Raw genomic sequence first — 14,355 nt, forward strand, 5'->3', positions numbered from 1 at the left:
AGCCGCATCTCAGGCGGGTCCCGGAGAGAAGCAGCTCCGTCAGGAGAAGCGCGCGGCGCGCGCCGTCTACACCGCACGGGCAAGCTTTTGCGCGCCTGCACTATCCGTGAACCGCGGCGCACGCTTCGCCAAGTACGATGTAGAGCGGCTGGCACTGGCGCTGATGGTGGAGTCTGACAGGCTGGCATTCGATCACGGCTGCAGAAGCGAACCGGTTGGCGGCCGCCAGCGACCGGCGGCCAGCTACTAGACCACAGACAAATAATAATGCACGCGCCGCGCCAACGCACCTCCAGCGTCTCGACTTCTTCCACCGTGTACGACCATTTTCTGCGCGCCGTCGCATCACTGCAACGCGGAAGCATCCTGGAATTTGTGAAGAACGCACTCTGTCTCGGCAGGCAAATGCGTTGCTCCCAACGTCTCACACACAGGCCCCTCGTCCTACGCCCAATGCTTACGGTACCTGGCTTTGAGAAGGTTGCTCGAAGCGGGACCATCCGCTGCCGCTCCGCAGAGAGCCGCAACAGAGACACGCCTGCGCGCAGGATGCCGAAGCGTCGAGCAGTGTGCAGTCCGAGTCAGCAGAGGAGGCCGCTCGCCGACCCTGTCCAGGCACTTGCGCCCGTTCGCCCGTCTGCGGAAGAGCTTGTCGTTGCGACACCGAACCTGGCGGGAACTCGCCGTGTGTGCCGTCGTCGTGTGCAGCCGCAGTGCTGAAGCTGCGTCGTCGCAGGCCAGCCACCGCTCGAGCCCCTGAGCGGGTGGAGTCCGCTGGGCTGGACACTACTGACTCTGCGTCGGGTTGCAAGCGACACGCGTGCTCGCAACAAAGGTCGGTCGTCCGCGGTTTCCGTGGTGCACGCCGCTGTCAGCGGGTGGTTCCTGGGTCGGGCGAGGGCTGTAACGGCGTCCCAGAGCCTGCTCCCGCGCGCGTTCCTGGCGCGGGTGCCGGGCAGGAACGGCGGGAGCTCGTGTGATCGAGACATGCGCCGCCATGTTATAGCAGCTTGGTGGATGGCGTGAGCGGGGGTGTTTGATCGTCCGGAGAGCAGATTGCTGCGTGCCTGAGCGAAATTCACAGCGCGGCCGGAGCTCCATCTGTGCTGCCGGAGGCATCCGCCACGCCGCGCGCGCTCTCCTGGCTGTGTGGAGAGGGCGTGGAAAAGGCGCCCTCCACGTAATCGGGAACGCAGCTTCGCCGGGAGTGCTGAGCATCGCCGGGCGCGCAGATTGCTGTGGACCAGGGGGCGGCTCAGACCTCACCGCATGTCGGGTGCGCGCTGCGCTATCTATATTTACCGTGGTGCCAATATCGCGCGCTCGTGTAGTTCTTCATCAGAGACCCGCCGCGCGCGAGGGCGTCAGATCTGTCAGTGCCAAGTGTTTCGTGCGCCGCTGGGCTCATCCCGAGGGCGCCGCAAGGATACCCTGAAGCTAAACTCGAATCCACTTCCCCCGTTGAGCACCTTCACCACCACCCGCGCCTCTCCAACCTCCGCGAAGCTCTCTGGGACTGCTGCGCGCCCTCGCTCGATCCGGCAGCCCTGCGCACGCTCTCTTCGCCGCGTCGACGTCGCCCGCGGCCCCCAGGTCCCACCCGCGGCGGCTCCTACTCCTATCCCTCATTGCCGCCAGCCACTGCAGCTCCACACGCCCTGCCAGGGTGCATGCGTCCTCGTTGATCCACCGCCGCGCCGCGACCCTGTTCCTTTGGCTCCCGCTTGCCGCCGTCTGCATTGGCTCGACTCCTGCGTCTGCTCGCGCTTTGCACAAGACTCCCCCAGCCGCCCCGAACGTGCCGGCTCTCGTGGACAAGTGGACACGCCGCCCTCCTGCGCGCTGCAGCGCATTGCAACTCGGTACCACCCTGCACACGGCAGTCCGAGACGAGCCGTGGTTGCTGAGGGCTGTAAGTTTCTTTGTTCCTGACGCCTGAAACCAGACGTGGTCTCTGGCCCACGGCCGATCGCGCCCTTGTATGAATGATCTTGCCCTGGCCTCTTGTTTTCCATTCGTGGCCGCATGGTGGCACTGCTCTCACATTTGCACCAAACCTGAGATGGTGTAACGCGCCCAGCTGATTGAGTCCGTCCAGCGCACGCATACGCTTCCACCCACGCCGGGCGGCCTTCTTCGAGTCGCCGCAACCAACGAACCCACAGCTACGCCACCGAGCCAACACGCCTGAGCGCGCACGTCGTACAGGCGACAGTCGGAGGCCTGGCCTCAGGTTCCTGCCTAGCTCAGGGCCCCATTCATTTCTGGGCAATCCGGGCCCTTCAGGTGCGTATAGCGGATTTTCATCTCCTCTCTGTGTTCCCGTCCCAGACTCTGAAGCTGATCGCAATGTCGACGTGCAGAATCGAGGTAAAGCCGTGACTGTTCCCCTGGGCTGAGCTCGGCCGCACCAGCGGCCGCAGCGACGTCTCGACGCCGTACCGCGCACGACACGTTTCGGCTCGTCGCGTCGCTCACACTACCAATAGATGGTGTATGGCTAACACGGTGTGACAGCCGTTGGGTTGGGCCCAACCACAACGAAGGCCGTTACGAAAGATGCCGAAGTCCCCCTCCTTGTCTCTGAACCTCCACCAGCCCAACAAAGCCCATTCCCGGCCTCAGAACGGCGAACGCCCCCGCAGTCCGCAGAGCCCTAGATCCCCCAGGGCTAGCCAGTCCGCTCGCTATGAGATGAGCCGCAACGAGCGAAACATGGACTCATATACCGCACCGAACTCGTCCCACTCGCACAGCGGACCGGAAAGGTCGCCCAGGACCCACGTCGTCAAAGAAGAGACGCCTCGGCCGCTGTTTGGAAACTCCAAGGCGTCAAAGTCCTCGACGAGGATCGGCGGCGGAGACAATGCGATGTCGATCAGACAGGTATCGGAGGGCTCGTCATTGCCAGATAGCACGGCGCAGACATACCCGTACAAGCAATCTTCTGGTTCATCTCCGGATTTGACAAAGTCGCTGGATAATTTGACGAGGTCGCTGGAAAGTGCAAGCATAACGAGTAGTAAGCGGCGCGAATTTAATGCTGATCGTCGGCTCGTTCTCACTTGAAACTGACGCTATTACTCCAGGCACCGCTTCACATGAGCAAGAGCGCTATGACCAGCGCGCCCCATCTTCACACGGTAGATTGCAGCAGAACACTCCCCCAAGCTCTCACTCCAACGACCACCCCACCGCGAAACGGTCTGGCCAAAAGCATCGCTTCAACATTTTGTCTCGCTCGCGCTCCATTAGATCCGACGACTATTTGAACAACGCGCAACATCAGCAAAAGCCCGCCCGCTTCACCCCCGAGTCTGAACAGCGCTACACCAAGCGCCAACCCGACCAGAACGGACTGAAGACCGCACCAATCAAGGAAGACAGGACATTCCGCGATATGATGCAGAACACGTCGCGCAATCGCTCAGCCGATCGTCACACGGAGCCCGACGAGGACACGGCCGCTCACCCGCGCGACAAGAACAACCCATTCTCATTTTCGAATTCTTTCAAAGACAACCCCGGCGCCGACTTCCTCAACAACATCAAGAAATCTGGCACAAAAGCTGCCGACGGGCTTGGTAAGGCGGGCAAAGGCTTCTTCGGCAAACTCGCGCGCAGCGGCAGCTCCCACGAGCGCGACCATGGACCTGTTCTGGACGAAAATTACGTATGCAAAGTCATCAACCTGCCGCTAGTTGAGCAGACACGGAAGACAAGGATTTCGAAGAGGCTGGCAGCATCAAAGGACAAGACTGAATTCTGGATGCCTGCCTTGCCCTGGCGGTGCATTGAGTATGCCTCCCCAGCCTTAGAACAGAGAGTACCACCCCGATCGGCTAACTGACGCTTGCAGCTATCTCAACATGAACGGCTGCGAAGAGGAAGGGCTTTACCGCGTGCCAGGCAGTGGTAAGGACGTCAAGTACTGGCAAATGCGTTTTGATAAAGGTATGCGTCCTTTCTGGCATAGGTGGCCTTTATTTAACCAACTATGATTGCATGTAGAACTCGACATCAACCTCTTCGACGAACCGAATCTTTACGACATCAACATCATCGGATCCATGTTCAAGGCGTGGCTCCGCGAGCTTCCAGATGAGATCTTCCCCAAGGCCGTGCAAAAGAAGATCCAAGAGAGTTGCGGCGACGCCAAGGCGACACCACAGATGCTCAAGGATGAGCTCTCGAAACTACCGCCATTCAACTACTACCTTCTATTTGCCATCACTTGCCATATCAGCCTCCTCCACTCGTGTTCGGAGAAGAACAAGATGGACTACCGCAATCTCTGCATTTGCTTCCAGCCTTGCATGAAGATCGAGGCATTCTGCTTTCAATTCCTCGTACTTGACTGGCGCAACTGCTGGCAGGGCTGCTGGACGGAAAAGGAATATCTTGAGCGGGAGATGCGCATCCTGGAGCCGGAGAAGTACCCGCCACAGCCAGCACTGGGGCTGAGCACCCCGAACGGCAGCACCAGCCAGCTGGATGACGAGCGTGCTGTTTCATCGGGGAGCAGCAAGCCTTCGACCATCAACAGCTCGACGCCAGAGCGGCCGCGTCCGCCGCCCCTCGATTCGGTCAATGCGCGTGAGTATGAAGACGAAGACGCCACGCCGACGCAGACAGGCCATAATGGAATTCGCAACGAGCTGCCCAAGCTGTCGCCGATGCAGCCTCTTTCACCGATCGGATCTATCTGAAGACAGCCATGACGGCGGATCAGTCCGCTTAATTCTCCTCAATTCCAGAGACGCTTACCACTTGGTAATTCTGAATTCGGAGCGCCAGTGCAGCAGACAACGGTCGGCTTGGCTGGGCTTCCCTCCACCACCCGGTGCGGCCTTGTGGGCATCCGGGTTTAATTGGACCGGCTTGTCTGGCCGACGGCGTCGGCAACCGACTCGCACGGCGGACAGGCGTGCTTCCCAGGACGGCGCCCCTCAGGGAAAAATTAGCGTGCAAGCACGGGTGGGCAATGCAAGTTTGATGCGGGTTCTTTGCGCTGCTTTTCGAATACCCACTTCCTTGGTTCTGACCGCTTTCCGGTTTGGCGTTTGTTGTTCGCGCATGTGGGCGTGGATTTTCCGATCTTGATGCCTTTGTATTGGCTGCATGCTCAGGATGGTTGGAAGCATTGCGTTTTGCGGATCTTTTCTTTTTCTCTGTTCGAGCAAGATGTACGATACGAAGGCGAGCGAAGGACCGAACGTGTCGTGGTTGCGGTGATGATGGGTCTTCTACAGAGCTAAGTAGACAATGGACAGACAGACGGGCGGGCTGGCGGATGGCATACGGGATCCCTTTCTGGACTTGGAGCAACTTCAGAGGGGAGGCGCGTTGATTGTCCAAGCACTCTCTGAGAGCAGTCTAGGAAAGCCATCAACGATGAACATGTTTTTTTTTTTTTTTTTTTCCCACAAGCTTGCGCGGTCTGGGCATCATGTGGTTCGACGAGACGGCGCGCAGCTCTGCCGCACCAGCGGGGCCAAGCCGGCAGCCAGCTGGCTTGTGCGCCCGGGCATTGACGTCGCCCCGAAATATCACGAAGCTCTCAAGCTTCGACCGCATCCACACCCACGACAATCCGTCGCCAGCCAGCGCCCTCGCTCAACTCCCAATGTTCTCGCCATCCGCCATGCCTATCCGCTGCGCCGCGGCAGTGGCTGCCGTCCGTCCCCGCGCCACCGTCAGCGTGCGCCCGTGCCTCTCGTCCTCGGCCTCCTACAGCACCAAGCCCAGGACCGTACCTGGCCCGTCCCAATTCCTCAAGCTCTCCGTCAGCTCCCCGGTTTCGGCCACCCGTTGCTCAGCTTCCCCCACCGTCGCCACACGCTGCCCGTCTTCCATCACCGCCCGCCTCATCTCCTCGACCCGCTCCACGCGGACTGCCGCTTCGACCACAAACTCATCCTCCTCCGCGCCCACTTCGTCGGCCAATGCGGCCGATACCTTGACATGGAACCGCTTTCTTGCGCTTCGGAAGACGCGCCGCCGCCTGTCGCTGCTCTGCAGCATCGCAGCGGCCATCGCATCGACGGCCGTCGGCCTCAATGTTCTACTAGCGAATGACATCGACTCGCTCGGCGCGCAGACGCTCGGCCTCGACCCAATCATTGTGATGGGGCTGGGGACTGTGGCTTGCGGGTGCGTGGGGTGGCTGCTGGGGCCGGCGATCGGCGATGGCCTGTTTAGGATTGCGTACAGGCGGATCGGAAAGCAGATCGTTGAGGTGAGTCGAAGACGAAGACAATGGCGATGGTCTGGGTGGCAATCAGAGTACTGACACCCGTTTTTTGGTGTTGTATAGAAGGAGAAGCAGTTCTTTCAGCGCATAAAGAAGTTCCGCGTCGACCCCACCCAGTCCAGCTTGAACAACCCCGTTCCCGATTTCTACGGCGAGAAGATCGGCTCGGTTGCCGACTACCGCCGCTGGCTAAAGGATCAGCGTGCCTTCAACTTGAAGACGTCAGGCATGCCGCGTGGCGGTGCGGGTGCCGTGGCGTTGGGCAAAAGGGCCCGGCGGGTATCGAAGACTACTGGAGGCCGTTGATTCCCGGAAGTGGGAGGATGGATAGCGGCTGGCATTCCGAAAAGGCTTTAAGTTGTGTAAAGGGACCAGGGATCAAGCATCAGGTCTCACGGGGCTTCCCGTGTTTGTCAACTTGCCTGTCTCGTCTCCCGGAGTTGGTCGGATGGCTGGTTGTTTCATTGTACAAACTCAAGTGCTGAAGGAATACGGGTGGGCTTTGGATTGAGGCCATGTGAGTGCAAAAGAAATGAAACATCTCCATTCTCCCGTCAGCTGAAGCTTCTCCTCAAACCCCATCGAGTTCTTGATAGTGTATTAACGGCAATGAAGGAATTAAATAGAATATAATTGCACTTTCTGGTTGTCCTTTACCCACCCTCAGCGGACTTTCCCCAAATTTGCATAAACAGAAGGACAATGCCAGGAGCCTCAGCCACCAATGTCAACGGCAGTGCCGCACGCCAGAAACGACATCCGCTGCACCAATCAACTGAATGGCTCTTCCACAATCTTCACTTGCTTTCTCCACATCGCATCCATTCCATTCCTAAGGCCCGTCGTCGCATTCACGTTTGCCCCAAACACGAACTCGTCATTGCGCCTGTGTGCCTACTCCAGCCAGCGCCTTCGCCTCTTCCGACTTCATGTCCATGAACATACAGTTTTCTGCTACGTTCTCGCCGGTAGCGATTTGCTGGAAGAATGTGTGCGGGCATGCGGTGGGAGAGAATGGGCAAGAAGGTGAGCGGCCGTCGGGGATTTTGTTGCTGACCTGTGTGGTGGTGATGGTGATGGATGACTTCTTGGTGGCGCTCGTCTTGGTGATGCTGGTGCTCCGTGGAGCAGTTCATCCAGGAGAGCTTGACGCGACTTGTGACGAGTATGACCGACCGCTAGCACAAGGCCGTGCAGAGAAAGCGTGGCACGCGGCCGATTGAAGGCTTGCGACGACGTGTTCCCAACGCGTGCGTTTGGAGCCATCTTATCGGTGTCCTTCCTCCTTGAAATAATGCAGGGCGCCCGGGAGCAGATGACTTTCAGCAAAGTAAAAGAGTTGAGGATCTAGGAAAGCACTAGAGCAGCAAGGATATCGTGTGCACGATCTCCCTTATCTGGCAGCGCTACCTGATAACGATTGGCGTGCGGAATGCTCTTAGCTGATTGTGTATAGAATCTAAGTAAAGAAACTTCAGCATAGATAAGAACTAGAACTTCATAGCAAGTTATAGAACACTTGGGCTGCAGTGGAATGCACTTTTTTTATACATAATTGAACCCAATGCCCGGAAGTTTGTCCGTGTCCAATACTTACATTGACGAACGAAAAATGGGTTCACTTGCTGTTGAAAACCGAATGGATTAGCCCTCGAAGGGGCACATGAAACTACATAAAATAGTACACAAGGGAACACAGCTAAGCCTAATCTGGACATTCCCATTTAGGAAGTATCTTCAGTCGAGTCTTCAATCTTCAACACTTTCACGTAAGTGGGGTGCGACATTCACTGCGGGTCAAAGTTGAGAGAGCCAGATTTTTTTAGCCACTGGCTACCGCTGTGTCTTTGTCAGGTTTCTGTTCTCCTGGTCCAATTGATCTTCACTGACACACGATCAAATTTTGCCGACGTTGGCTTCCTCTAAGCTATATACTTGCTGCATAGTGGAGAAAGGACATCTGGCTCAGTAAAACCTATCTCATGCTGGTTTACTCCTTGGTACTCCTGTTGGCAAGAATTGCTTCACACGTGATAGGCGCACTTCAGCTTCTTGAGGTCCTGTCTAGAAGCACTGTGGGGTGTACAAGGATTGATCTCTCTCAAATCTTAAACAGACCATAATCTGCGCGGATCACTGCGTCAGGCAGCTTGATGAATAACCCGAGGTTTTGGCCGTCTGTGCCAAAAAGAAAACTCTACCCTGTTCTCTTTTCCTGCACACCTCTTTTCGACCCACTCTGCAGCCCATCTCCTAAAGACATACAGAGTCCCAGAGCCGAGTCCCTCGTGCTCAAGTGACGCTGATCCCATCGAATGAGACGACCTTTGGAAACTCAAGCCACACCTGCTGGCAGCCATACAATGCCACGAGACATGACGAGACAGCGGTCTGCTAGTTCCCTCGTTACAACTGCTCAATGCCATCCACAATGGCATCAAGCTCCACATCGCTCGCTTCTTCCAGCATTTTGGACACAGTGCTGGACCTGTTTTCAGTCAGTCAGATAATCCTTTCGCAACAAGAAAGTAAAATAACTTACAGCCCAAACACCTTCCTCATCCTCATCGTTTCCTCTAGCTCCCTACTCTTCGCGGCCGCGACCTCCAACACGGCCTCCGGCACGTCGGCCAGCCGCGCGACGTTGAGCCCATAACTGCGGTGCGCGACGCCCTCGCCGACCTCGTACAGAAATGTGATCTCCTCCCACTTGCCGTCCGCCTCCTTGCTCTCCTCGAACTTCATGTGGACATTTTTCAGCTCGCCCTGGTCGAAGCCATCTGCCAACTTCGCCAGGTTCTGGTAGTGCGTGATGAACAGCGTAAGCGCTTTGATGTCGCGCACCATGTGGTCAAGGACGGCTTGCGCGATGGCGACGCCGTCGTGGGTGCTGGTGCCGCGCCCGAGCTCGTCGAGGATGACGAGAGACCGCGGCGAAGCCTGCTTCAGGATGTCTGCGGTCTCGGAAAGCTCGACCATAAAGGTCGACTCACCCGCCATCATATTGTCGAAGGCACCCATCCGCGTGAACACTGCATCGAGCATGCCAAGTTTGGCCGACGCCGCGGGCACGTACGAGCCGACCTGGGCCATGATGCAGATAAGGGCAACCTGGCGTACGTAGGAGGATTTGCCACCCATGTTTGGCCCGGTGATGAGCAGGGCGCGGGTGCTGTTGGCGGAAAGGGAGATGTTGTTCGGAACATATGAGTCCAGGAGAAGCTGCTCCACCATCGGGTGCCGACCCTCAGAGACGTCAACACAAACGTCTACGGTGTACTCTGGCTTGACATAGCCCGGCTGCTTGCTGATCTCGGCAAGCGACAGCAAACAATCCAGAGTCGCGAGAGACTGCACACAGTCTCGGAAAGACTGATACTTGATACCTATCTCGGCCAACAACTTCTTAAACGCTACGTCGCAGGCAGCGGCCAAGGCCTCTTTATGTTGATCCCGCTCCCTGAGAAGTCGTACAACCTCGGGAGTGTGGAAACGCGAGACTTGCTTCGTGCCGCTGATCTTGGCCCAGGAAGCAGGTACCTTCTTGACCTCGCTGTTGCTCACTTCGATCAAGAACTCGATGCCTGCCTTTGTCACATATTCAACCTTCGATTTCTTCAAGGCCGTGGCAATCTCGTTCTTGTGCTCTTTGAGGTCGTGCTCCACGCTAACAATGCCGACCTTGTGGTCCGTGATATCCTCGGTTTCGTGCTCTTCTCTGAAGAAGCCGTATTTGTCGTCATCCTTCGCAGCTTGGAGATTGAGCCTGTTCAGGAAACTGTCAACGTCCTGACCGATCAAGGGCAGGCTCGCGATTGCTTCCTGGAGGATTGGTGACAAGAACCCGGATTTCTCTGGTGATTCAACGTGTGCATACTCGCCGGCAATGCGTTGCAGTGTTTGCAGGACCGCCAGCAGCTCTGGTCGCGTACACTTTTGATAGTAGATACGGATCAGAGACTTCTCCAAGTCTGTCTTTACCTGGGAAAGCAGGTGCTTCATCCTTTCCATGGCCACGTCATTTTCGCCACTCCGCAATTCCTCCACGGCGCCGATACGTTCCTCGAGTTTGGCCTTGTTGAGCAAAGGCCTTCCAACCCATTTACGCAGAAGCCGCTGACCAAAGCGAGTCTTGGTTCTGTCCATTGTCCAGAACAGGCTCCCTTTCACTGTGCGGTCGGTCTGGTTCTGGTATATTTCCAGACTGCCCAAAGTATTACCGTTTAGCAACATGTGGGAGCGGGCACTGAACGCCTGGAAATTTTTCGTCAGGTCGAAGACGTGTTCCAGGCCGTATTCCGTCATGTGGGTAATGAGTGCTGATAAACAAATAGTCATATGCTCCGAAAGCTGATGGACTTTGTCCAGAACAGCCGCAGCGGAATCCGAACTGTCCTCCTTACTCTTCATCTTGTCGGCATAAAAGCTTGATATATGACTGTACGCCTGAGCGGCCATAGTCTTCGGCTTCTCCACCCGCTCCACCCGTGCTTGGTCACCGAATACATTTCGTTTCGACCCGGACAGATGTTGGACTATCTTTTCGGTGGCTCTCGAGACGTCGCCGACGATGAGGAGTTCGCATGGTGCAATGTGGAGTAGCCGAGTTTCGATCTCGCTTCTCATGAAGCCGTCCTCGAAGCTATCATAAATGATGTCACCCGTCGCAGGCTGGACGGCCACGATACCTATGTGGACCTTCTCATCCGTACTCCAGCCCTTGGCGTTGGTCTCGGTCAGGCATAGAATATACCCTGTTGCTGAAGATTTGGAATTGGCATTCGCATCTGTTCCCTCTAGGCCTTCGACATCATCGATGTAGGTGGCTTTCGTGTAGAGGTTAGTGAGCTTGCGGACAAAGGGAGCGTTGCGGTTGTCTCCGGCCTTCTTAAGCGCAGCAGTCTCGAGCTGTCTGACTACACCAACCTTGTGGCCTGCAGCGACTAGGCGCTTGACATGCACATGTAGTCTGTGCGTGGGAAAGCTTGCACCGGCAAAACGATCCAGATGGGCTTCGGACGGATGTTCATCGAACCTCATCTTCCCTGAAATACATACAATGCCGAGCTCCTTGGCAGCTACTCTGGCATCCTCTCCAAAGAAGCGGAATTTATAGCCCACTTCAACGACGAGGATGGTGTCCGGATGCGTTTGTTTCAGATCGATGATCTGTTTCTCCATGGGCGTTAACTTGGCGGCTGCCTTCTTTGCGGTCCCTCTGCCTTTTGCTTTCAACTTTGCTTGCGGCTCCTCATCCTCGGCATCCTCATCCTCGTCGTCCTCACCTTCACCGGCCTCTTCGGGAATCGCACCGTGTCGTCTTTTGATCTCTGCAATGCTGTCGGGCCTGCCCAGCTTCTTGACAAACTTTTGATGCAGCTTCTCTTTCGTCTTCCTCGTCTCTTCCGTGTCCGGCTCCTGATTCTCCACCCGCACAGGCGAGCTCGAGAAGATGAACCTGGATGTTCTGCTGGTCCCCTTGAGGCTGCGCGAGCCATTGAGGCCGGCCTCGTTCACGCTGGCTAGCGATTGACATTCCTCGGCGGCGGGCTCGGGCGAAGGGTCTCGTGCATTCAGGTCCGGGGTGTAGTCGTCGTCGTCTTCGTCCTGGACTGTTCTCCGTGCCCTCTTGGCTTTCGGGGCGGGTGCTGCGCGACTGCCATCGCTGGTTTGTGCACGCTTCAAGGCATTGGAAAAGTTCCGCTGGGGCGCGGTGAGCTCCTCATCGTCATCTTCGGAGCTCTGGTGAGCTTCATCGCGGTGAATAGCAGGTGGCGGCGACGACTTGGGTGGCTCTGCAGGTGGCTTCGGGGTTGAGGAAGGTTTCTTGGAGAAGAAGCTTGAGATTGTCGCCTGCTTCTTACACTGGGACGTAGAAAACGGCGAGGTCGAGGGAGGCATTGCGGGCAGCGCTGCGGAGGAGCTATGGGTGCGGGTGTGGTGCTGCGTCGGCGGAATGATTCTGGGGAAGACGCGCAGTGACGCGCTCTGACGCGCCGGCCGGCCACACGTGATTTGGCGACTGGTCAAATGTTCTATTTGCTTCAATGTACGAACTCGGCAATTGCTTGTCTACAGCTTCCTGAAAATGCATAGCGTGTGCACACGCATGCCTGAAATGCAAGTAGCTTGCCTTGGGAACGAGATGCCATTCGTTTCGACATGCCTACATGGCCACTACTTATAGCACGTTCATCTCTAGGAAGGCCAAAACCGATACAGTAAGCTCGCCCATTGCCCCATCGTAGTCCCCCCGGTAGACCGGGCTGCCGGTCGCAACGGGTTGCTCATCAGAACCTTCCTTGAGAACGACCACGCACATTGAGGCAGTTTAAGTTGTGTGCGCAGTCGCGAGGGAGGACTAAGAGCCCATTCACCGCACATTCACACCATCGGTCGCACCGGGAGTTGCAAAACCCGAGACACCGTCCTCAAACGGCGGCCTCTCCTTCTGTAGCTTCGCCGCGACCTGATCGACTTCGTCCCACACTCTCAGCAGATTCCTGCCCACAATCTTCCCCGCATCCTCGTCACTGATGCCTTCCTCTAGTAGCGCGGCGACAAGGTCGGGAAACTTGCTCACGTCCTCCAGGCCCTTCGGCGTGCCTTCGATCCCATCAAAATCCGTGCCAAGGCCGACGTGGTCGTACCCAATCAGATCGCCGATGTACTTGACGTGTCTGACAACCTGCGAAAGCGTGACGTTTGGCTCGTACAAGTCCGGGATGCCGGTGCCGGAGTCAGACTCGGCGCAAGAGATGAAGCCCGGGTTGAAGTTGACCATGACGATGGAATTGCGCTTCTTGACCAAGTGCAGGATGTCGTCGGGTACGTTGCGCGGGTGCGGGCAGAGGGCATACGCGGAGCTGTGCGAGAAAATGGGCGGTGCGATGCTGCCGCCCCAGCTGCCATCCTCAGGGCCCACCAGGACGTCGCGCATGGTATCGGGACTGACGTGGGCTAGGTCGACAATCATGCCCATGCGGTTCATCTCCTCGACAAGGGCGCGGCCGGCAGCGGAAACACCACCCCAGTACGGGGAGCTACGGACACTCTGGCCCTTCTCGTTGGTGACCACGGCGGCATCGGCATAGATATTGTGGCAATTCCAGGTCAAAGTGGCGTAGCGGACACCGAGCTGGTGGAAAAGGCGGAGCGTGGGGATAGAATTGCCGATTTGGTGGAGGCCTTCGATGATGACGGGAGCAATGTAGCGGCCGTCTTGGAAAGCACGAAGCGCAGAGGCGCTATCGGGAGTGGGGGTGAAGTATTTGGGGTATTTCGCGGCGAGGCGGTGATACAGATCAAGCTGCTCAAGCGTTGCCTTGACGACTAGACACTGTCAGAAAGGGAAGGGAAAGACCAGAAGGAAGTGCACGGGGTAGGGCTTACTGGGAGCATAAGCCTCATCCGAAAAGTCGGTGCCGTTGGAAGGGCACGGGAGGAAAGCGCTCCAAAAGGCACCACTGCTCAGGCCTTGCTCGATGCGCGGCACGTCCGTGTGGTATTCCAAACCGCCATTCTCGAACTTGGAGGAGAAGTTGCCAGAGTTGATGCGGTTTCCGTACAGGTATCTCATCATAATCATCAGGTCATTGTGCCCATCTGCGTCCAGTCAGTGCAATCAGAGGTGTACCACCCGAACAGTGCGGCGATCACCAATCAACGGGTTCTCCTTGAGAATCTTCGTGGCGCGGTATTCGATGGACTTGCAGTCCTGGAAAAAGCATTTTAGGTCGTAGTGCAGATAGCTCCACAGCGTAACGAGGATGAAGAGGGGAAACACCACAAAGTTGAAGAAGACGCTGCCCGGAGACCGAGCTGCGCGGCGCAGCGCAAGCCTCCTCTGATAAGCAATGGCGTCGGGGTCCTTGGTGTCGACTGGTGCATTCTCAGCGCTGACGCTTTCCCTGGGGGTTTTTCTGGAGGCTCGGTGACAAAAGATCTACTTACAGCGCATGGCGAGGCGGTTGCTTGCTCCTCGGCAGTGTTGGAGGCAGCTATGTACAGACTACCGTACTTATCGCAACCATGGAATGGAAGCCACGGAGTGGGGCACGGGATGACGTCGGGTGGTCGGGTCGGCTCAAAAACGGCTCATT

General features: G+C 57.1%; 4 protein-coding genes across 4 annotated transcripts; 2 read left to right on the forward strand and 2 right to left on the reverse strand.

The window, feature by feature from the left end:
- Positions 1 to 2,694: 2,694 nt before the first annotated feature.
- Positions 2,695 to 4,709, forward strand: SLS55_009253 (uncharacterized protein; the record flags this gene model as incomplete). Its single annotated transcript, XM_066780654.1, has 4 exons — positions 2,695 to 2,784; positions 3,155 to 3,798; positions 3,860 to 3,954; positions 4,012 to 4,709. The coding sequence occupies 4 exons, from the start codon at positions 2,695 to 2,697 to the stop codon at positions 4,707 to 4,709; spliced, it is 1,527 nt and encodes a 508-aa protein (XP_066628600.1).
- A 935-nt stretch (positions 4,710 to 5,644) lies between these two features.
- PAM17 (TIM23 complex component) lies at positions 5,645 to 6,559 on the forward strand (the record flags this gene model as incomplete). The annotated part of the gene is made up of 2 exons (XM_066780655.1): positions 5,645 to 6,238; positions 6,317 to 6,559. 2 exons carry the CDS (start codon positions 5,645 to 5,647, stop codon positions 6,557 to 6,559), a joined length of 837 nt encoding a protein of 278 aa, XP_066628601.1.
- Positions 6,560 to 8,659: 2,100 nt separating this feature from the next.
- Positions 8,660 to 12,154, reverse strand: MSH3 (Mismatch repair protein msh3; the record flags this gene model as incomplete). Its single annotated transcript, XM_066780656.1, has 2 exons — positions 8,660 to 8,741; positions 8,796 to 12,154. The coding sequence occupies 2 exons, from the start codon at positions 12,152 to 12,154 to the stop codon at positions 8,660 to 8,662; spliced, it is 3,441 nt and encodes a 1,146-aa protein (XP_066628602.1).
- A 472-nt stretch (positions 12,155 to 12,626) lies between these two features.
- SLS55_009256 (uncharacterized protein) lies at positions 12,627 to 14,213 on the reverse strand (the record flags this gene model as incomplete). Its single annotated transcript, XM_066780657.1, has 4 exons — positions 12,627 to 13,585; positions 13,646 to 13,858; positions 13,913 to 14,134; positions 14,207 to 14,213. The coding sequence occupies 4 exons, from the start codon at positions 14,211 to 14,213 to the stop codon at positions 12,627 to 12,629; spliced, it is 1,401 nt and encodes a 466-aa protein (XP_066628603.1).
- Positions 14,214 to 14,355: the final 142 nt, after the last annotated feature.

The sequence above is a fragment of the Diplodia seriata genome (assembly GCF_021436955.1).
Source record: "Diplodia seriata strain FDS-637 chromosome Unknown scaffold_10, whole genome shotgun sequence".
NCBI lineage: Eukaryota > Fungi > Ascomycota > Dothideomycetes > Botryosphaeriales > Botryosphaeriaceae > Diplodia > Diplodia seriata.